The 23422-nt window shown below is 36.0% G+C and overlaps 2 protein-coding genes across 2 annotated transcripts in view; one reads left to right on the top strand and one right to left on the bottom strand.

Moving 5' to 3' along the window:
* The window catches only part of LOC149634491 (multidrug resistance-associated protein 1-like), a 265543-nt gene that overhangs the window by 23274 nt on the left and 218847 nt on the right, over positions 1-23422 (top strand). The window lies entirely within an intron of this gene.
* Positions 2395-9977, bottom strand: LOC149634499 (uncharacterized). The gene is made up of 6 exons (XM_089850970.1): positions 9287-9977; positions 3833-4151; positions 3477-3746; positions 3324-3417; positions 2960-3130; positions 2395-2541 (listed from the first exon to the last, which is right to left on the bottom strand). The coding sequence occupies exons 2-6, from the start codon at positions 4075-4077 to the stop codon at positions 2395-2397; spliced, it is 927 nt and encodes a 308-aa protein (XP_089707096.1). The 5' UTR covers positions 4078-4151; positions 9287-9977.

The raw sequence follows: 23422 nt of genomic DNA, 5'->3' as shown, positions 1-23422 counted from the left end.
GCTCAATTCAGAATGCGTATTTGTCAGACTTAGAACAACAGTTCCTATATTTTTAGAACATGCAATTGTTCCTTTTAGAATCCCTACTTGTTGAAATTGTAATGTAAATTTATTCAGTTTAACACCCGGGTTTGTTGAAGTCAAAACAACTAAATGTTCGTTTTAGCAACCCATTTGTTGAAATCGTAACGCCTATTTGTTCAGTTTAGCACCCACATTTGCTGAAATTGTAACGCCAATTTGTTCGGTTTAGCACCCCATGTGTTGAAATTGAAATACCAATTTGTTCAGTTCAGCACCCCCATTTGTTGAAATTGTATCACCAATTTGTTTAGTTTAGCACCCCCATTTATCGAAATTGCATCACCAATTTGTTCAGTTTAGCAGCCACATTTCTTGAAATTCTATCACCAATTTGTTTGATTTAGCACCCCCATTTGTTGAAATTGTATTACTAATTTGTTCAGTTTAGCACCCCATTTGTTAAAATTGTATTACTAATTTGTTCAGTTTAGCACCCCATTTGTTAAAATTGTATTTCTAATTTGTTCAGTTTAGCACCCCATTTGTTAAAATTGTATTACTAATTTGTTCAGTTTAGCACCCCATTTGTTAAAATTGTATTACCAATTTGTTCAGTTTAGCACCACCGTTTGTTGAAATTGTATTACCAATTTGTTTGAGTTGGCACCCCCATTTGTTGAAATTGTATTACCAATTTGTTCAGTTTAGCTCGCCGGTTCGTTAAAGTCAAAACGTTCATTTGTTTGAGTTCGCACCCCTTATTCAGTTTAGAACACCTAAGTGTTCGAGTTTGTAACTCCCATTTGTTGAAATTAAGATGGGTATTTTGTTGATATTAGCACCTTGATCTGCTCGCAATAGTATGCCTATCTGTTCCCTATATCACTCTGCTTTCTTCACTTTAGAACGCTTAATTTTCATGTAAGCTCGTCGGTTAGTTTACAAAAGAGATGCGCATAACTCACTTTTGTTCCAGTTAAGAACATAGTTTATTTATTGATTCTTAAATATTTAGTCTCCAAATTTTTTAAAAAGAGCTCAACAAAGTCAAATCTGAAAAATTTATTCCTTCGCACGGATCATGCAAGATTGATTTTCTAGGCTGCTAACATATTAGCAACTGTGGCCACTGCGTTGCTTATGTTTCCTGGATTTATTTTGAAAACGTACTTCTGAAAATATTCCAGTGTTCGCTTTAGACCAACTGGATACACTAATTGAAACGCATAGTATCCAGAAAATACAGAGACAACTGCAGTTATGATAGATCTGACATCGAATCTAACACCCTCTATTTGAACTTCGGGACAAGTATTCAAAAAATCTTCATCCGAAAATACCATTGACGGAGTACTACCATTAGCTTCCTGCAATATTTTAATAAACTTAAATATGGATCTGAAAACCTTCGGTTGTGTTATATCTCACCGTTTGAGCAGCCCACAGCGTCATTTTTTCTCCAAAGAGTGCCGGTAAAACGAAAAAGCAAGTTTTTAGTTCCAGTTCTAAAAAGAGTTGTACTTAAAAAACTGAAAATTTAACAATCATTAACTAAAATTACCTTCATACTTTTCCTCGGATAAAACCAATTTTTGCTTTTCTAAATTAATCAAGTGCTTTTGTACTCCGGTTTTCTTCTTTCTAGCAATTAGCTCTAGGATCCTTTTGGTTAAGGGCTGAAAGTGGTGTGGCTATGATTTCAGCTGAGGGGTGAAGATTTTGAAGTCGATTTAGCTCCATTATCAAGTAAAATAATTATATAACTAAAATTAACTTCACGGCTAATTGATAATAATAATTTAGTATAGTGACTAATAAAATATTACGAATTTAAGATATTTACTTTGTTCGAATTGACTAAATAACTTTAACATTATCAATAAGTTCATTGCCCTTATTAACACTCACTTAATTTAACAGACAAATGTTAACTTTAAAATAGGAATAAAATAGAAAGAAACCAGTTTTAATTGGTTTAGTTACGAAGCAATCAAGGAAAAAAAAGTTTTATGTCAATTTTCGAAATTGATATGCTAAGCCTAAAAGTGGGTTTTGAAATAGGTGCGTTTGGGGTAAAAGTGGAGCTGAAGTTTCTAGTTTTTTTTCTCGCACTCTTTGAGTTTTAAACCCTAAAACGCGCCTTCTAAAACAAAAGTGCTTTTTAAAACTGTGTTGGCACGTGTTGTTAGCATGCAGCTTTTGAAATATAAGGTAAAAAATTTCATTTGAAGCGTTTTCTTTATGACTGTGTTGTTCGTGGTTAAGAACTTATAATCACATAGCAGAAAGTAGATATTTTTTATACTATTTTTAAATTTCACCTGATTGACTGGCTTCAAAAGTGAAAATTTTTCCACCACTTCGATGACACTATGCATAGGATTGTCTGAATCCAGCAGTTCTACTCATTTTCTCTTCTAGCAAAGATGTATTTAGTTTTGACTTGCTTATTTCTTTCATCATGACTGAGATATGCGCATCAACACTATCCGAATCTTCCGCTAGTCCATATTTAATCTAAGATATGATTACAAATTCTAAATTATTTTTTATACTAGCCTTTCTTCGACCGGCCAAAACATCCAGAATGAAGTATAAAATCTTAGAATTTTAAAATACAATTGACCATTCCATAAATTACTCCAGAGAAGCAAACACACAAATGAAATGGCCTCCATGTTGGGTTTTTATCCCAGCGCTAAAAAACATCGCTAAATGCACATTCCGGGTGTACTGAACTTGTCCTCCATCGGACCTAGCCTCTTGTTCCGAGATAAACCATACTTGTTTTCAACAGTGTGTTGGTTTCTCTGCATGTAGTTTATGGAACGCTCAATTGAAAAAGTAATGGACACTTCACATGGAGAAACACGCATTAGAAAAGTTATTAAAATAAATATTTAAATAAAAATTAGTAAGGTCATAAACTTCATACCATAAGTGAAGTTCGATTAGTTTTTGTTGGTGGTGATTCATTTGTTTGAGAAGAACGACGGTTTTTAGCATTGTGTTTATGTCTCTCTTTCATTTCTAGTACAGATGGCAAATTTGTCATTTTCATACGCTCATGTCTAAATTTTTGAAGCAAGGAGCAGTACCATGTACTCTGTAAATTATAGGAATAAAAGATTAATCGTTATGATTTATGAATTTGTCCACCCTCGTTTTATTAGTGAACCTAGAGATTAGCCTTGAAATTGTTTTAATCATCCTAACAGCAATGCACAAGTAAAGCAAAAGTAGATAAAAATATAAATTACTGTTATTTAAAGTTAGAATTCACATATTCTTAAACTTACGTAAGGTTTGCCAGTAGGGCGTCTATCCTTCAAAAACGGAAATTTTGTTACAAGGGTGAGACACACCCTTTCTAACTCCGTCGGCTTGGGGTACCTGGCAAATAAAATTATGCAAGTGAAGCATTCGTTAATAAAGTTAAAAATTTTCAATACATATTATATCCGCTGATATCTTCGAATAGAATCTTCACAATTTGCGATTTGTTGTCTCGACTAAACACGATGGGGGTTTTCTCCTGAATAAGTCTCATTACAAATGGTGGTAGCCTTGGAGTGCTGTATGGTTCTGGAAGCTCTCTACTCTGGCCAAAGCTAGGGTAGGGATCATTGCCATCAATATCTTGCAGTTGAATGATATTCACGGAATCACTCTGGCAATCATTAGCCGAATTTGTGGCAGTCAAAGGTTGAGCTGAGGCATTTCTGTTCGTTCATGACCATGAAGTAAAAATACATGTAGACAAACTTGCTCGCGTGTAAATGAAAGATAGGGTAATTATAGCACTAACCTTTTGGGGAGATCTTCAGAACTTTCCGTCATTAATTTAAGTTTAGAATCATTTTGCGGTAATCCTTCATCTTCATAGTCCAACCAATCATTATATTTTTGTGACCATACTTGAATAGTTTTAATTTTAACTTCAAATTGTTGCTCTAAGCTATTTTTAAATCCATCAATATCCAATGCGTTGGAGCATTTGAAAATTTTTTTGGAGTGCAAGCAGGTAACGTGAAACTCGAGGATGGAATCCATATTAGTAGAGAAAATTTATTTTCGAATTTGTCAACAGCAGGAACACCAATGGGCAATTAAATCTGTGCTGATCTCTACCGAGATATCAGTTTAAATACATAGAAATATACATATGAACTGTTTCTGATACTTGAAAGTTAAGTTTTTAATACATAAATCCACAAAGCCTGTGATGTAACATGACTACTTGTCGCGAATTATGTGTGTATGCATGTAATGGTGTATTGTCAATCTGTTCACCAGGTGACATTAAGTACCAAGTATCTTGTTCTAATACACTATAGCAATTGAAATGATTAAGGTAACTTTCGCATTTAAGCAATCTCCCATATATGTGCCAGATATCAATTTGAATGATATAATAAATTTTAAGGAACACTGGAGTTCCATGTTCAGTCAAATAAATCGGAAAGACGTACCCTGGTTTGTAAGTTATAGATTTTTTAGTGAGTTCCGAAGCTACGTTATAAACTACTGGGTCTACGTCTAGATTAAGTGATTCCCTTATAAACAATTTTAAACTAAGTGGAAGCTGATTGTATTTCAACTTTAGATATTTTTCTGAGTGAGGTGTTTCAAAGCCTAACGGTCCGCTTTGTTCAAAACACTGAAGCATCTGATGCCTCATAGCGAGGGTTGAACTTATATTAATGATGTTATGGCATTGCGCTGCTATAACCTTGAAATGTTGGTGTTTTGCCTCAAATCTCATGCACCAAAGCCTGACCAAGGGACCGTATTCCTGTACTAACCTTGCATAGTGCAACATATAATGAACTTTTGGTATGAAACGCGAGTTTGGTAAGTCTTTTAAAAGGTTACAAAAATCGATAGTTAAGTCATAAAGTTAGGGGATCCAAAATTTGTTCACTACCGGAGCATAGAGAATTTCTGCAATTTCACTTAAAATTAAAAGTAATGTCCAATGTTTTTCGTTATTTGGTACAAATCCCCCAAACATGAGCGGGAAAAAATAAAATAGACACTTCTTTTGAGCAGCTGATCCCGAAAGCTTTGAATTGCCTGTTGCCACATTTGCTGATATAAGCACAGGCTTATTTTTAATAAGAAGCTCTCCGTAAGGAAAGTTTTGAATAGTGTCATTTAAGGTTTCAAGTGACAAAATATGGTCACTAATTAAGTGACCTATTAACAACTTTATTACTAAGGGAACCACACCCTCTAGGAAGTCGTGCATTACGTCAGGTGCTAGTGATGATGTTATTTCAAAATTTGGAATTTGTTCAAATGCTGAGCAGCCGTATACGCCATATAGTTTTTCGTTCTCAGGATTTTCTCTAATAGCGTCCAAATGATAATTATGAACTTCTTTAGTTCTAATTAACATTTGATTTTCGTCAAAATACGAGAGATATCTTCATAGGAAATCATGCACTGTCGGCAAATTCGCCCGGATGAAAATGATTTATTAAAACCACCAATGAAGTGGCTTGACAAATTGTCCACCGAAATTGTGGCAATGCAATCGTGAATGAGTTCACTCCCAAGTTAGAAGCCGTCAGTTTGCAGGATAATTAACTCTTCAATTAAAGGTTTAAGAACTTCCGAATAACCGTATTTTTTCACAAACGGATACCATACACACAAAGAAAGGTTTATACCACTAAGTTTGCTACGAAATGCTGGATGCATGTTTCCAATCGTAAATCAAATCAATAAAACCTTATGCATGCCTCTTTTGGATCCCAAAGGATTATTTAATTCCACTTCATCAGCATAAAAATGGAGTTTCAAACACCTAGGATTTTTTGAAAACACTGGGTGATGTTTGAAAATGCTACCATCGTCATAGTCGGCTAGATACTCATCCCCGAGTGGTACCTTAATTCTAGTATATTCTGCCCAAATGTCAGCGTGCGAAAGCAAGTTGCTTAATACTTTAGTAACTGGCACGTAAGATAATGTATGGTGAACAATTTTTTTTTGTATGAATGGTTCCAAGAATGTAAGTCACAGGTTTGATAAATTTCAAATTTTGCTCGCAAAATTTGTTTAGCCTGTACTCGCTTTTCAATATACTAGTGATAGAGTTTAAAGCACTGGAAATTTGAAGCTCTTTTTCTTCTGAATTACTCTTGCGAGCTATTTTACAGCAAAAACTAACACAGTCTTGTACTAAGTCAGATACGCTATTTGCAATGGCTGTAGCAACTGAGTTTGGTAGCTTATGTTTCTCTCTTGCTTCTAACACCATTAGAGCAGCTTTTCTCTGTAAATCTTTTTCAACCATTGCTTCAACGATCTCAGAATCAGAATCGCTTCCATGTTCCACACATTCTTGAGCAGTTTTTTCGAAATCAGGAACCTCCAAATGATGACCATTAACAAGATTATGATTAACTTCTCCATCATCGACGATGAAATTACCATTACGAAAATAATTTCGATAGGTATGTTTTCTCAGGGAGTCGTAATTGTGATAAGCATTAATACAAGAATTTACGAGGTTACATTTCAAAACCGTGTTAGGTACATGGGCATGTCGGATTCTGAGATGCTTGAGCCACCCTTGTGGTGTGGGCCTTCGTATATTGCATATGGTACACGCGTAGGCTTTCATATCCAAATATCAAGCCTATGAATAAACCGAAAAGCTATTACAAGCACGAATAGGCAAGAAATAATAATTACAATAGCTGTTAATTACTACTTATGGAAATAATAATTACAATAGCTGTTAATTAATACTTATGGAAATAATGAAACAAGTTACTTTTGTCCTACTTCATTTTACGAACTTCTACAGTTCATTGCATTCTATAAATTTGTATCTCTTTATACTGGAAACCTGCACTCACACCCCTGACCTTTTCAATACCTGTTTTTAACCCTTTCGTTACTGCATTCGAAATTGTAAAGAACGAGATGTTTTTCTCGCTTCTAAAAATAAACTCTTTTGTATTGATATATTGAAAGAACGAGATTCCTCTCCTCGGAGGTTAACCCTTTGGTCAAAAAACCCTAGTAGATATAAACAAAGAAAATATACGCGTGTATCTTCTTTGATATAAACGTATGAGAAGGAATCTCGAGTGACTTCTGTTTAAACCTCTGGACTGCCAACATGGAAAATAGTTTATCTTGGATTTTACCCCATGGCTTTTTTAAATAAGTTTGTACGCGAACTCCAACATCTTAGCCAACCGCTGCGGGGCCTTATGACCCCAAAGTCCGCTACAATAATAATTACAATACATTTTGTGTTTCTTTTTTAGTGAATAGCCCCTCGTTGTACTACCTTTAACATTGCTAAATAATTTTACAGCTCATACGTAATCCGAAGGAAACAACAACAACGGCTAATTAATCAAGAAAACCCAAAAATTATAACCAAGAAAACAAAAATAATAACCAAGTAAACAAAAATAATAACCAAGTAGGCAGCATAGTAACCAAGTTAACAAATATTCATAAATTTTTTCGCAACTTTCCCAAAACATGCATTATATAACCAATCACAAATGAATACAGATGCATTTCACATTTTCAAGAGTAAAATGCAAAAGTTCCCTCTCCCTTGGAAATAACGAACGTGGAATTAGTATTTAGTAAAGTATGAGAACTTTTATTTAATAAGTCTATGTTAGAAGTTAATAAGAGGAAATCTATGTATAATCGAGTTTGCAGGGGCATAGGTCTGTGTTGTAAACTAAGCCTGAGACTATTCCGCTTGGGGTAGTGCATCGGGTGGCTATTCACTCAAACGTTTAAAATAACTATCTCTATTCTCTGGGGTTATTTTACTAAGCTCTGCTTCGACCTTATGACAATAGGGAGAGGGCGTTTGTCAGGGAGGGAAAGAACATCCGACGTCATTTTATACCTCTACTTAGGGGACCGTTTGTAGGCGCGATACTGAAATTCCCCCGTTAGGGGGATGGAATCGAGGTAAGAGATATAAGCCTATGACGTGGCAAGAATGGGTTTGCCCTCTCCCTATATATAAACTCTTTAAAATTTAACGTGAATTTATTAAAAGTAGGTAAGAAAACGTCGCCAAATTCCTCTCTAACTCTAAAGTAGCTCTGTCTTTTTCTTCACTCTTTTTTGCTGTCCCTTTCTGGGTTATCACCCCCGGTCCTCCCCGTCTTAGTGGCGCCCTTAGTACACTCTTTCTTAGTGGAAAGTTTCTTTTCTTTCACAATGCACTGGCCAGGTATGAACCACCCACGAAGAACTCAAGGTAAAAGAGGGGAACATAACCCTTTAAGGCTACTCTATTCTAGCACGCTATAGCTTAACAATTTTTCTAGCGGACAAGTTCAGCAACACACAATTTGAATACAATTTTACAAAAAACAATTTCGAAACAAACAAAATCAAATTAATTCCCACAACGTTATCGCAACAAGGGCTATTCACTCAAATCTATTAAGCCACATCGTTTGATGTACATCTAACGATGGAGGTATTAGTTTGAATTGGTCTGAAATTTTATGAGGATTAGGGGTTACGCCTGGATTACGGTTAACCATCGAGGTGCTACTCACTAGAAACTTGACGATTTTAAACGGAATTGGGATTAAGGTATACTTAGAGGTTACGGGTAATTATCTTAGCAGTGTTATAGAGGAGCTATTCATTAATGGTAATTTTGACTCATTAGGGATTTTTATTAGTGATTTTTAAAGGGAAATTGTTTAAGGGTTACTATGGGGTTGCGTGTATTGATTTTAGGAACGTTGAATGTAGCGCGTCGAGGGGCTAGTCACTAAAAAACTCATTGCCAATTTTAAAAGGTATTGAGAATAAGGTTTATTTAGTGGTTCCGGGTATTCCTTTTTTGCACCTTCAAAAACAGCGCGTCGAGGGGCTATTCACAAATGAAGATTTTCTTTCATTGGGGATTTTTTATTGATGCTTTTAAAAGTGATGAGGATTCATTGGCGATTTTAAATGGATGGGAATTAAGGGCAGCTAATACTTATTCCAAAGATAGAATGTTCTCGATAGATGGAGCCTTACAAAGGATGAGGCCCTATAATGTTAAGGATAATTCATTTCCAATAACGAAATTATAAAAACATCACAGGCTATGGGATATTATATTTTTAACTTAAATTTTAATGAAGCTTTTTATCGGACCAATTATTTTAAACATTTAACAAAAATATACAGCTCCGTTAAAGCTCCTTTTCGTACGACTTAAAAACAAGAGGAAGTTGAATAAATTGTCGTTATCATATACCTTTGTTATGTATAAATTCAGAATACTGCAAACGTAGATTTCGGAACTTTCACCGCGTCGAAATTTTCCCCGCCTTAAACTTAAGTGATTTACCTTAGCTCTCGAGTATAAAAAATAATAAAAAGTTCTTATCTAATATTCCAACCTAATTCTTGTATATAAGAAGCTACCGACGCAAATATTTTTGAACCGAAAACCGTTGGTCTTTCACACTTCCAACCTTTCTGCAGAGTGCAGAGTGACTATGCATACTGACAGTTTCTGAAGTAGTTCGCATATTTCTTTTCCCCCTATTCATACGAGAATGGGTCTATCCGATTGGTATTTGTCATTTCAATTTCCTCTAGAGTCCTCTGTAACCTTTTCTTGGACGCTACAAAATACTGGGACGACCTCAGATCCTGTTTTGCTTGTCCATCAAAAAACCTATTATCCACACCTGCGATGTACTGAGCAAAATTCGATACTGAGAAAGCCCAAAATTTTCCAATGGAAAGCCGGTTTTTCAATAAGAATATAGTATAGACCATTTCGGAAAATACATACCGAGGAACCAACACACAGGGGCGATACCGCCATGGGGTATTTTCTCTATCTTCAAGAAGCACCGCTATAGGCAGCGCGAATTGGCTAGTCTCCCGCGTGTAGTGAACTCGCACTACATCTGCTGTTATTTCTTGGCGCGAAGAAAAATACCCAATTGCGGCCTTGCCCTTATATGTAATTTCTGAAATGGTCTATTAACCAGTTCTATATTATAAGAATATTGTTATTGTTGAAATCCGTCATTTTCAAACTCAAAGCATAATGCCATACTTTGGCTATATATATAGAATATATATATACCGTCCGTAAATTACCGGTAATTTACCAAATACCGCGTAAATTACCGTTTTATATCTTACCATAATTTTACAATGGTAATTTACCGGTAAATTACGGCGGTAAATTACCAAACATTTTTATTACTCATTAAATGTTCATTTTACAATGGTCAATCATTTCTGTGTTTACTTCCTAAATGACTAATCAGGCGCTATTAGCTAGTCAGTAATTTGAAAGTTGCGCTAGAAATTAGTCTTTTAATAAATCTTTAATTAAAAATCAGATTAGAAAGGCCACGGCTGCCGTCTTGGTAATAAAAGCCGCAAATACGCGTAAAGCAGTCAGATAATGCTCACAATTAAACTTTGTTTTAAGCGAGGGGGAAATATTAAAAAAAAAATTGGGATTATTCAACAAAAAGTGGGATTAATAATGACGAAGTAATCTCTTGGCGGTTAATTTGATATTAGGCAAGATTAAACATTTAATTCGAAGATTCATTAGGATTAATAAGGTTTATCGAAATTTTTCTGGAATTCACGAAATATTGTGGTTTTCCTTGGGATTAACGGCAATTTTCAAGTATTAAGGGAGATTAATACGGTATTAACCTAAATTTTTAGTATTAAGGATCTCGATTATTTTGAAACTCTAGATTTTTCTTGAGATTATTAAAATTATCTTGGATTACTGAATTTTATTCGGGATTACTCAGCGAGTGTACACCAGATTAAACAAGTAATTACCCCCTCGGCTTTAAGTAATGCATTGCATGCACAGGAAAATGTTAATTACCAAAACTTACCAACTGAACGGTAATTTTTGTTTTCCCTAAATTTAAATCGGTAATTTATCGGTAATTTACCCGGTAAATTACCCTTTTTAAAAATTACGGTAATTTCACATCTCTACTCCCCACCAACAATTAGTTGTATTAATTCAAATCCCCTACCACTCTGTTCACGTTACGAACAGTCCCTTAGACGAAAGAAAAACTTGACGGAGCAAATTTATGAAAGCAAATGCACGTTCTGATCGGAACTAGAAAACGAGTTGGGTACAACGAAAGAACGTTCAACTGGGATCGAAGGTATGGGCTGGCTAGAACTAATGTACATTCTAAGTCGAACGCCCGAGCGTGCAGCGAAAAAACTAAATAATGGTCTAATGTGAACGAACAAGCGTACTGTTTGGAAAAAATGTAAATTTTATGTTGAACGAAAGAGCGTGCAGCGAAAAAATTAAATAATGTTCTAATGTGAACGAAAAGGCGTACTCTTTGGAACAAATGTAGCATCTAAGTCGAACAAAAGGACGTGCAGCGAAAACTCGAAACAATGTTCTAACGTGAACGAAAAGGTGTACTCTTTGGAACAAATGTAAATTCTAAGTCGAACGAAAGAGCGCGCAGCGAAAAAATGAAATAATGTTCTAATGTGAACGAAAAGGCGTACTCTTTGGAACAAATGTAGTATCTAACTCGAACAAAAGGGCGCGCAGCGAAAAAATGAAATTATGTTCTAACGTGAACGAAAAGGCGTACTCTTTGGAACAAATGTAAATTCTAAGTCGAACGAAAGAGCGTACAGCGAAAAAACGAAATAATGTTCTAATGTAAACGAAAAAGCGTACTCTTTGGAACAAATGTTGTATCTAACTCGAACAAAAGGGCGCGCAGCGAAAAAATGAAATTATGTTCTAACGTGAACGAAAAGGCGTACTCTTTTGAACAAATGTAAATTCTAAGTCGAACGAAAGAGCGTACAGCCATAGCCGACTTGTATTAATAAAGGCCTATAGGTGATTCTCGGTTTTTTTTCTGATATTGGCAATGGCCGTCGTGATCTGCCGCCGCTAGATGTCGTTCTTAGGGGGAAAATATTGTGGCGGGAACTTCAAAACGAATGAAAATGCCAATAGGAGAAAGCTTACATTTTGTCTTGAGGTTGGGTTTTTTAGAAGTAATATATTTACTTGATAACAATATATTTGTCTTCATCTCATTTAAAGTGCGTTTAGTAAACTATGTTTTCTACTTTTCAATCACAGTAAAATGTAATATTTTCAAAATAAGCGTTTTGATTAGTACCTAACATATGAAATTTTTTGAATCACATTACAACTTTGCATATTTTCGGGGGATCATTAGGGGTTTGACAAGCTTATCTAACATTATATCACATAAATTAATATATACATATAACAGTAGGATTGAAAAAGTTTAGTAACTTATTGCGTTATTGCATACTTTAAAATACCCAAAGTATTTTGGAGAGGTAGAAACGTTAAGGGTACTTTAACAAAATCAGATACGAATCCTACGATGATTTATAATTTGTAATTTAATATAGTTTTGATTTGTAATTATAATTTTTTATTTGAGTTCATGAATATGCCTATATTTACCAAAACACTACTGGGGTATTTTAGGGCAAGGATGATGGGGGTGGATACGAAATCTGAGAGAAATACGCGCCTTAATTGTGGAAACGATTGGGTCTGGTGAGACGCTGAAAATGGGGAAGGAATAGGTATATATTCATTTATGTGATATTTTGTTAGATAAGCTTGTCAAACCCCTAATGATCAACTATGCCAAAGATATAAGTGACGTTGAAGAAACAGTCAAAACGTACAAATAAAAACCCTTACCCCGAAAATATGCAAAGTTGTAATGTGATTCAAAAAATTTCATATGTTAGGTACTAATCAAAACACTTGTTTTTAAAAGTAGAAAACATAGTTTACTTAACGCACTTTAAATTGTTATCAAGTAAATGTATTACTTCTAAAAAACTGCCTTACTTTATTCAAAAAAAAACCCAACCTCAAGACTAAAAGTAAGCTTTCTCCTATTGGCATTTTCATTCGTTTTGAAGTTCCCGCCACAAAATTTTCCCCCTAAGAACGACATCTAGCGGTCGCTAAAAAATCGGTATGCCGCCCCATGGGTAGCTTCCTACCTATAGGCCTTTATTAATACAAGTCGGCTATGGTACAGCGAAAAAACGAAATAATGTTCTAATGTAAACGAAAAAGCGTACTCTTTGGAACAAATGTAGTATCTAACTCGAACAATAGGGCGCGCAGCGAAAAAATGAAATAATGTTCTAATGTGAACGAAAAAGCGTACTGTTTGTAACAAATGTAGTATCTAAGTCGAACAAAAGGGCGTGCAGTGAAAAATCGAAACATTGTTCTAATGTGAACGAAGTAGCGTGCTGTTTGAAACAATTGTAAATTCCAAGTTGAACGAGGGAGCTTTTGTTCTCAAGAGAACGGAAGGGAAGAATTTGAACGAATCGTTCAAAGTGACCAGCCCAAAGAACGCCATATTTCAATTTAGAATAGGCCGTTCTTTTTTCAACGAGGCCAGAACGCATTTTTCTAACAGTGTACCGGCATTTCAAAATACTTCAAGTTGTTCCAAAAAGAATGGTAAAGGTAGTCGGGACGCATGAGATCACTGGTACGCACTGTTAAAAATAAAGGTATTTTGAAGGTACTACAAAATACCTCCGCGACGTTTTAAGTACCCATGAACGTATTCTGTTAGTTGTCTCACAGTGCGGGTATTAAATGATTTCGAAAAAGGTATTTTGGACATATAAGGTATATAATGAAGCCTTTTAGAGTTTCAGCGCTTCTGGTGGTATGTTATCGTACCCTGGAAGTAAAAAAGGACTTAATAGATTCCTTTAGAAGGATTTTTTAGCTCCGACGTGCTAATTATAACTAACACTACTAAAGTAAAATACATGATATAATACTTCTATGCCAAAATCTCTAACACTGACTGTTTACTTCACCATTAGCACTGGTAATGGCAGCGTAGACGAAATCTCTATTTAGAGCTCGGCATTTTCGATCAATTATCCACATATTGGTGGATAACCGATTATTTATAAACAAATTTGTGGATTATAATACGATTTAACATGTAAGTTCTGTGGATAATTTTCGGGTATGGATAAAGATAAAATAAAGTGGATAATTGATCGAAAATGCCGAGCTCTATCTCTATTGGAATATTATAAATAAACATAAAGAATATGTTCGGTAGGGTAGAATAGGATAGTGGTTTTCTACCCGAAATTTAAATTACAATCTCAAGTTTCCTAGCTAGTGGTTTTTCTTGAATATTTAATTACATGTAATTAATATTAATTATTTTCTTTGACAGTTATATACACTAGCTAACGTTACATCATTTAAAGGCAATATAATTATGATATAAGGTATACATACTTGTTATAAAGGTTTGAATCCGAGCTTACGCCTTCAGTCGTCATTCAGAAAATATCCATGTATATGTGACCCTGAATTACATTTACACTAAACATCACACCTTTCTTAACAAGGGGAAGCAAAATTTAGTAACGGGAAATCTAGATGGTTGATCCCTTGCTTACTATACGAACTCTGACGATCCCGCAAGCCTACGGCGCAGACACTAAAAGGCGAGATGGATGGCAAAATTTTACCGTCGTCCCGTAAGCCCACAACACAGACATTAAAAGTTGAGATAAAGGAAAATTTGACTCTCGTGTGTTTCCGTCTCTTTTACATCGAAGTGGTGTATAGAGTTATATTTGCTGAAGGGGGTGAGACGCCATTGGTTTTTCAGCCAATGAAATTAACAAGCCAACAGATGGAGTCACCTTCTGGTGGTTATAGAGCTCATGTTAAATTCTGCCTCCAAAAGGGCGAATGGGCGGAGTTTAATGCCACCCTCCCCGTAACCGATATTACTCTATTGCTTACCTTGTCTTAAAATGATACAAGCCCGGGGTAATTAACCAAAAGTTTACCAGTTTCAAATGTGCCGCAAAAATTTTTGATGGCACGAAAGCATAATAAAGACCTGTTTGTGGGTTTTATTTGACACCTAATTCGGTAGCACAAAATACCTTCGGATACGACGAAGGTGGTCACATCAACCGGACGATTGAGCCAAAGGAGTGATATCGCATCCAGGACCTCAGGTTTGTTGTAAGTATCGATCTTATGTTGATACGAGGTCCTAGGTGTCTCCCAGGGACAAGCGACGTCACAGACTGTGATCCGGTCCTCAGCAATGATGATAAGATCAGGCTTATGGAGGTTTTGGTTGACATCCGTAATTCTGGGCTCGATGGCAATCTGGACATTGGCACGGCGTGACTACCTCTTTATTAGGTGGACGAACTTGTCATGGCGTGCGACGAATTTCGCCTTTGATAGAGGGCATGCGTTGGAAATATGCGAGAGACTCTCCACCTGGATATGGCATGCCCGGCACAGCTTATTCCCTTGATTGGATGGGGCCCCTCGACAAGGGAGAAGATTCAGCCGAGTCTTGACCCAAGATACGAACTGCGATGAAGACTTCGCACGGGTGAAGTCCATAAAGATGGCATTAGAAGTGGGGCTATCTCGTGCTTGTATAAGTCCTGCTCCGTATACGGTGTTGTACAGACGATTTTGCCAGTATAGGTTGACGTCAGCTTTCGTACGGCCTATACCTTGAAGCATGTTGAGGGCATGGTGCACTGAGGTCTTGACCTGGTGGAAAGCGTAGAGCTTCCTAATGATCGGACTTGGAGAGGTTGCAAGGTTTTCAACCCGAGCGACGAAGTAGAGCGGGATATTGGTGGAGAATGACAGGAGACCAAGGCCCCCATCTCGAGCCTTAACGTAGAAGAAGCCATCCGGTGAGTAGTGTGGAAGACGCAGGAAGCGACGACAGGACTTAACTTCTATATCAGCCCGGCGTAAGTCCTGTTGAAAGAACTTCGACAGAGTGTAGGTAAAAAGGTGACGTGGTAAGATGAAGTCCCGGAGCAAGTGGACTTTCTGGTGGGGCTTCATTGGGGCCTTCCCCAACTTCTCGAGATCGTCTTTTAGTGGTTGCAGATCCGGGCGTGCTTTGCCGGTCGGTAAGTATTTGATTCCCAGGTAGGTTAACAGACTATCGCTTGATATATTACTAATGTCCACGTCGTTAATTTTAAATTTGAATTTCAGGTCGTTAATAATCTTCCCTCTGTTTGCCCAGCTTGATAAGTATGAGGACGGCACATTTTCCGACGTTGACCCGAAGACCACGGTTCCAAAGGAAGACACTCAGTTTCGACAATAGAGCTTGCATACCGTCCTTGCTGGGGCTCACAAGGATCAGGTCGTCGGCGAATCAAATGATGTTGGTTGAGGCGTTGTCGATCTTAGCCCCAATGTGAGAAGGTAAGGTTCGGGCTAATTCGTCAATGACGCAATTGAAGATTAGTGGTGATAGTGGGTCTCCCTGTTTGACTCCGTTAGTGACGGCAATGGACTCCGTCTTCGATGTGCCTAAGGATTAATGTATACTTATAGGTAATGATCTTAGCACTGTTGAAGGCAACGCGTCGTGGAACGCTAACTTTCACTCATTGGGTATTTTTATTCGTGATTTGAATATGGAATTTGTTTAAGGGTAACTTAGGGATTCCTTGCAATTATTTTTGAAACATTGAACGTAACGCGTCGAGGGGCTACTCACTAAAAACTCATTGCGTATTTTAAAATGGAAAGGAAAAAGTGTTATTCAGTGGTTTGTAACGCTAAAATTTCAAAATTCATATAAATTCCAATTTCGCAATTCCAATTACGTACGTAAAAAATAAACTTCTTTCTCAAAAACCCACGTCACGCCTTTTCAATGCTGGCCATTGTACAGGTTCAGCCATGGTGGTCCGAGAGACCTAGGAAAGCTACTGGCCAGGGCTACCCTATCTCTCGTTATCATGCCTTACAATTTAAAATGCTGTCCCCAAAGGTCTTTCACCTCGGTAAAAACCCCAACCTTTATGGAAAGTTACCATTTTCAACTAAAGAGTTTTGTATAGAATAGTTTACACAAAAATACCCCGACGTCATCGTTGACGTCAGCCTACCGGGCTAAAACCCGAAAGGAAGGGTTAAAGAAAAAAAAGAGGACTCGCTCCTGACCCGACGACCGAGATGGTCGAGTTTAAAAAGAAAGACTAATCTTCAAGGAGAAGCCAAAAATAACGAAAGTACTCTTTATGTCGGGAACGCGACGTAGCAAAGAAACTTATGGAAGCAGGAACCGCCCTGGACTCAAAAACCAATGATCCAGTAATGGACACCTAATAGCTAATCGCCAAGCTAATTACCGCGTCTTTATGTGCGCGTACGAACATGAACCAATCGCGCGGTTAATTACCGCGTCTACCGCTTGTGCGATAGAATTCGCTTTATGCTGGATCCAGTACCAGGAGGCGAACGATGTCTTAATATACGTAACGTACTCTTTACAAGATTATCCTGCTTTGTTTAAGCGAGAGCCCGTCTTCTATCACATACCGTCTGGTCTGCCATTTTAATTTTATTACGTCATACTCGAGCACCGTCGCTCCGTCGAATTTTTCAGAGCACGAAAGAGCTATTCTCGGGCAGTTTTTGGGGTCAGTGGAAAACGCGATTCTGGGCGAGTGTTGCACTCGTGTTCCCAGTGGCGGACGAAAACGGCCCGAGAGTGCAGTCAGTGGAAATCGCTATTAGCCTATCCAGCAAGACAAACTGAAGTTGTAGGAAAAACTTAAACTGAAATATAACAACACTATGATTGTTTTAAATTATAGGTCTTTCCTAGTTAAGTTTCTTCTCGAGTTTCTTATCCTTCTTCTTGGAATCTTAGAAAACATTTTTTAAAAATAAAAATATATTCTTGATTTTAATCAAATGATTTTTTTAAAAAATCGCTTGATTTAAATCAAGCAACCCTGGAACAGAGCACACAAATTAGACACTTGAGCAGTTAGAATGTGTAGTCTTTACGAATGGTAAACGTTTCGTCGTCGGACACGATGGCCAGGTAATTTTTTAGAGGATGGATGTGCACCAATTTTTGCCCATCCACTCGAGCACTGAAAGGCTTAATGTGGTTTAGTAGGGTAAAAGTCTTAAAACGGAAGTTAAAGAATGCCATTTTTACAACTCAAATAATAGAATTTATATGTTGCCTTTCAAAATTTCTCTATTAGGTGATGAAATGATCTTCAATAAGCTGCGATATCAAATTATGAATGGTTTTAGCATTATTCAAATATTTTAATTTTTATTAAGCGCTAATATTGCTGTTTTAGAGGAAACCTTTTCGTATATTTCTATGTAAATATAGTAATAACATTGTAAAATATAATGTTTACCAAAAGTTCTACCGCTAAAAATTTTAAAAATCAATTTCTATTTATGTAAAAAGGCGGATGTCTGTCCGTTTTTCCTTCCAAGGGTTTTTATCCTACTGGGTACCATAGCAGCATGGATAAAGAATTCGCGTGAGGAAATTTGTTTTCACGCAACTCCCCTATTTCTGACGACAGCTTATTCTGTATAATCTGATTCAGCTTGGGTTGTCAGCACGCGCAAAGCTGGGTCTCTATGTAACGTAGCTTTGTGCGTGATGACAAGAGACGAAGAAAATAATGATACTCTGGATTTAAAATATCCGCGAGTTTTAGCTCAAATGTATGGGCGGAAATTCTAGTAGGCTTCGAAAAAAGTTGAAGTGCCTCGACTGTCGAGTGTCGACTTCGTAGTCGAGCCAGTGACTTTTAAAATTTCAAGTAATACTAATTTAGACTATTAGAGAAGGATGTTAGAGTTAGTATTATAAATATTTATTACGTTTCTAAATCTTTTGGGAATCTAAAGAAATAATTTTCGCTATTTTTAATAGCACAACGTTCCTTGATAATGTTTGAAGGACCCACCAATTGATTACATACGACTATGCACGTATTTGAAACTAAAGCCTACAGGTCCGTGCATTTGAGGTAAAAATATCGCGGATATTTATAATCTTTTTTTTCTTCGTCTCTTGTTAGCACGCACAAACCTACATAACATAGAGACCTAGCTTTGCCCGTGCTAACAACCGAAGCTGAAAATAAAGTATATACAGAATAAGCTGCTGTCGGAGATAGGGGAGTTGCCTATCCTATAGCGTGAAAACAAATTTCCTCGCGCGCATTCTTTATCCAAAACAGAGGGTTGAAATTTGGCAAAGAGTTTCTTGAATGGTATGAGCAATTCTAAAACTCCCACAAGTGTTCTTTCAGTGGTTGAACTTATTTTTTCCCTTGAAATGAATGAAAGTCAACGAATTAATTAGAAATAGTCCAACGCCTGATCTATTGCACTACCGGATTGCTGAAGTGTTTCGGATTATATTGATATTGGCTGCGTTTAGTAACCGGCATCAAAAACATCGATGACTAAAAGATGACATCGATGACTAAAAGATGACATCGATGTGTTACTGATCGGTTTTTCGCCTCTTTGGGCGTGACGTCATGATGCTCATCGGATGGCCATCAGAAAAATCAGCAGTGAGAGGAGGTTTTTTTTGGATAAGCATCGGATTCAAGAAGTAAATTTCGTCATTTTGCACCGTGACTCAAAAAATGGAGGGATTACATCCCAATCTCAAGCAATTCTAAATAATTAAGAATTGACAAATATTATCCTTGTGGATAACAATACTACAAAGTAATATATTAACTTCAATATTATTGTAAATAGTTCGATTGTATTACTTAAGCCTCTGCCCAAACGTTATCATAATATCGTCGCCATTTTGAAAAGCATTGATTACGCAAAATTGTGCCGTTCAACAACTGCAACGTCATGATGACATCAAAAGAACACCCTTTTCATTTTCCCAAACATCGATGTTTTTCCTGATGAGTGTTACTGAACGCAGCCACTGTATTTTTTCTATGATGGGGATAATTATCGGGGGATTTTTTTTCACTTTTCTCGGATAGGGTTAACAATCGAGGATTTTTTCTGAATCGATAAAACCTAAAAGCTATTTTTCAGTTCTAATATGTAAATCGAGATAATGAACAAGTTTTGAACACACTACCAGCTGTTTATACGTCAATCAATCCTATATCGCGTTTTTTGTATAAGTAAATAAACCGTCGTAAGTATACCAATACAGAAATTAGTACTTGAAGACCAATAAATCAAACCCATGTTCTATGCCCTATATACCATTTGTTACTCAAATTTCAAAGACACCACTAATCTAAGACATCGAGTTTTTTTACATTGGGAATTTCAATTTAAATCTTAAGGACGTCTAGGAAAGGTCAGACACTTTTAGGCTTAACATCTATAAAACCATTCGTTATAATTTTAAAATATTCAAGATGTATTTTTTTCCAAGTATTCATGATGCATTTTTTCTCTATATATATTCATGAAGAATTTTTTTTCAAATATTCAAGATGGATTTTTCGAAATATTCATGATAGATTTTTTCTTAGTTATCATGATAGATTTTTTCTTAGTTATCATGATTGATTTTTCGAAATATTCATGATAGATTTTTTCTTAGTTATCATGATTGATTTTTCTAAATTTTCATAATTAAATTCTTGAAAATATTCATGATGAGATTCTTAAAAATGTTCATGATCAAATTTTCAAAAATATTCATAATTAAATTTTTGCAAACATTCATGATAAAATTCCTGAATATTTTCATTAGTGAATAAACGTAAATCGTAACATCATCTAAAAACGTAGGCAGGCACTTGTTTACCGTGATTATACACTTCGGCGTGGCTGATGAAGTAAGTGATTGCCATGCTGCAAGCTTTAAAAACAAGGCAGCCTACCTTCTCGGAAATAAAATACAAAAACTATTTTTTTCTCGTTTCATGAAGCCCAGCCCCTATTATTATAATTATTATTATGATGTTGATGACTGTGTAAATTCCAGTGAACTACTTATATAGTTTTTTATATACACATTAAAAATCCATTTAATTCATTATTTGAAGACTACTTTTTTAAATACAACGTTCTATAATTAACCTTAGATTTAACAAAAAATATATGGAGTTCTAAAATTTAAAGAGATAGTTGTCTAATTTCAAACGTGGTGGAAAAATTAAACTTCCAGACAAAAGGAGAAGTATTCGAATATCAATATTTTCATGTCATTAGGAAAAGTGAGTCTTTTTATTTTAAATAATATAATAATTCGAACCATTATCTTCGGAGATTACCATCCATTTCACAATGAAAATTTATATTCGCATCCTTCTTCAAGAATTTGTCGTTGTTAGATTTTTCTCTAATTCATGTCATCGTAAATCTTCATCCCCGCTACATTTCCATGGTAGACACGTCACCTATTCTGCAAACTGGAGTTCTGCCACGATATTTATTCTCCAAGCACTCAAAACATTTCCTAACAAAATCCAACCAAACATTTTTATACCGAAAACACACCCAATCATTATTTACCGAAAAGACACAAAAACATTAATCATCGAAAAACCACCTAGAGCTCGGCATTTTCGATCAATTATCCTCATATTGGTGGATAACCGATTATTTATAAACAAATTTGTGGATTATAATACGATTTAACATGTAAGTTCTGTGGATAATTTTCGGGTATGGATAAAGATAAAATAAAGTGGATAATTGATCGAAAATGCCGAGCTCTAAACCCACCCACCCGTAAGCTACACAAAATATTTTTTCTTTAAGAGCTTAAAACATTTACTACAGAAAAGCCACAGAAGAATTCAACCCAAAACGGAAACTTCGCGCATTATAGAATATTTTGAAAATTTTTAATGTCGAAAACCCTTCCACTTTAGCAATCACAACTTGCTTATTATTCCAAATTCACAGACTTAACACTACCCTGCGCACAAATACAAAATTTCTACTTTCCAAAGAGCCATCCAAAACCGTTATTTCTAAGTTGGAACCCTATTGTCCTTTTAAAATAGAGACCCTATTGGCAATTAACTAATAAATCGCCGAATTACTGAAAGTAATTCTTGAAATCTCATTTCTATAATTTCAGAGTAAAACTATGATATGGCTTGAACATCTTGTTTTTCTGATCGTAATCTTTTACTACTGAGAGACGTTGATATAGATGAAATAAATAATCGTTAGGCTTATTTGCCAATGTTTTTAACGTCACGTTTTATGTCATAACTTTTGATTTTCTGAACCGATTTTCAATTTGAAAACAGTTTTGGATTCTACGTGACAAGACGCGTGCAACGATAGGATTGCTGATCCATTTTAAGCATTATTTCGTGACGTCATTATCGGGGGGCTATACTATTTGCGCTGTGGCTTACGCTCTATTAGTGCCACCGTGTCATTTTTAATTTTAAAATCATTTTGAGAAGGCAACCTATCTAGCAAGTCCTATTTTTTTACTCAGCTCAAATAGGAAATGGCAGCCAAATGAAAATGTCCAGAAACTTTTGTCCGGGACTGTACCCATAAGGAAATGTACATTCTTATTTCTTAGAATTATTCTATGAAAACTGCCAATAAAAACGGTAAAAAGGTACTTCTTTTAAAGGTTCAAAGTGTTTTAAACCATGTAAAAAATAATTTGCTAATTTAATGGAAACAAGACGTCGCCGGATTTGTAGTCTTGTACACAAACCAAAATGAACGCTTTTGCAACCTTTCGATTGTTTAAAGAATGAAGCAAAATGTCGGTGTTCCTTATTAGACTGCGCTACTTATCGCTGTCAGTTTCCCGTTAGTATCGGTCAGTTGTTTCAACAAACTAATCGTAACATGTTGTTTTACAATGATGTTCGTTATGAGTCACCAACTGTACAACTTTCTACTCCTTAAAAATTGACTCTATGGCTATGAGGCTTTTTTTGTTTTAGCTGGCAACCACTAATTTGCAATAAGCATCCTATCTTGAACTTAATTCCTACTGTTTTAGACGAAGTCAACATGCTGTGATTTATGCAAACTAGCAAGTGTTAGGTTCAAGTAACTTCCAAATGGGTTGGCGTACCACAGTTTCGCTTTATATTGGCCCCAGGAACCCAACTACTTCCGCTCCTACGTCCATTTCAGATACACCCTGTATATCTTAAACTTACCTATTATAAGCTCTACTTCTCTAATACTTGTAATCATAACATTGTCGTCTGCTAGTGGCTAAGTTGGGCCAAAACGTGGATTTTGAAGTTCGTGTCTTCCCAAAAGATCGGGGTGGCGTGGAAGGTAATGTTTATTTATTTATGGATCTATTTATTTCGGAAGGGAGAATATACCGAATTGTTATAACAGTTTAACAGCGCCTATAAATTAAACTTACTAAACCGATAACCGCTGCCATTTATTGCAAAAGCAGACGACTGCTTAGATTTTCGGGTTATAAGGTGATAGGGGGAATCGGGAAGGAGAGAATTTCTTCATTTTCCCTCGAGGTGGCGTAGAACCTTAAATTTCTCTCTGGCCGCTTTCTGG

The sequence above is a fragment of the Phalangium opilio genome, unplaced genomic scaffold (genome assembly GCF_054372755.1).
Source record: "Phalangium opilio isolate 3A_F unplaced genomic scaffold, DU_Popi_V2 ptg000098l_1, whole genome shotgun sequence".
NCBI lineage: Eukaryota > Metazoa > Arthropoda > Arachnida > Opiliones > Phalangiidae > Phalangium > Phalangium opilio.
This window is presented reverse-complemented; position numbering and strand designations above follow the sequence as displayed.

Coding starts and splice junctions, on each gene's coding strand:
- LOC149634499 (XM_089850970.1), bottom strand. CDS start 4,077: ATGGATTCCATCCTCGAGTTTCACGTTACCTGCTTGCACTCCAAAAAA. Junction 3,747..3,832: donor TCTGAAGATCTCCCCAAAAG/GTTAGTGCTATA, acceptor ATGAACGAACAG/AAATGCCTCAGCTCAACCTT. Junction 3,418..3,476: donor GATATCAGCGGATATAATAT/GTATTGAAAATT, acceptor TTTATTTGCCAG/GTACCCCAAGCCGACGGAGT.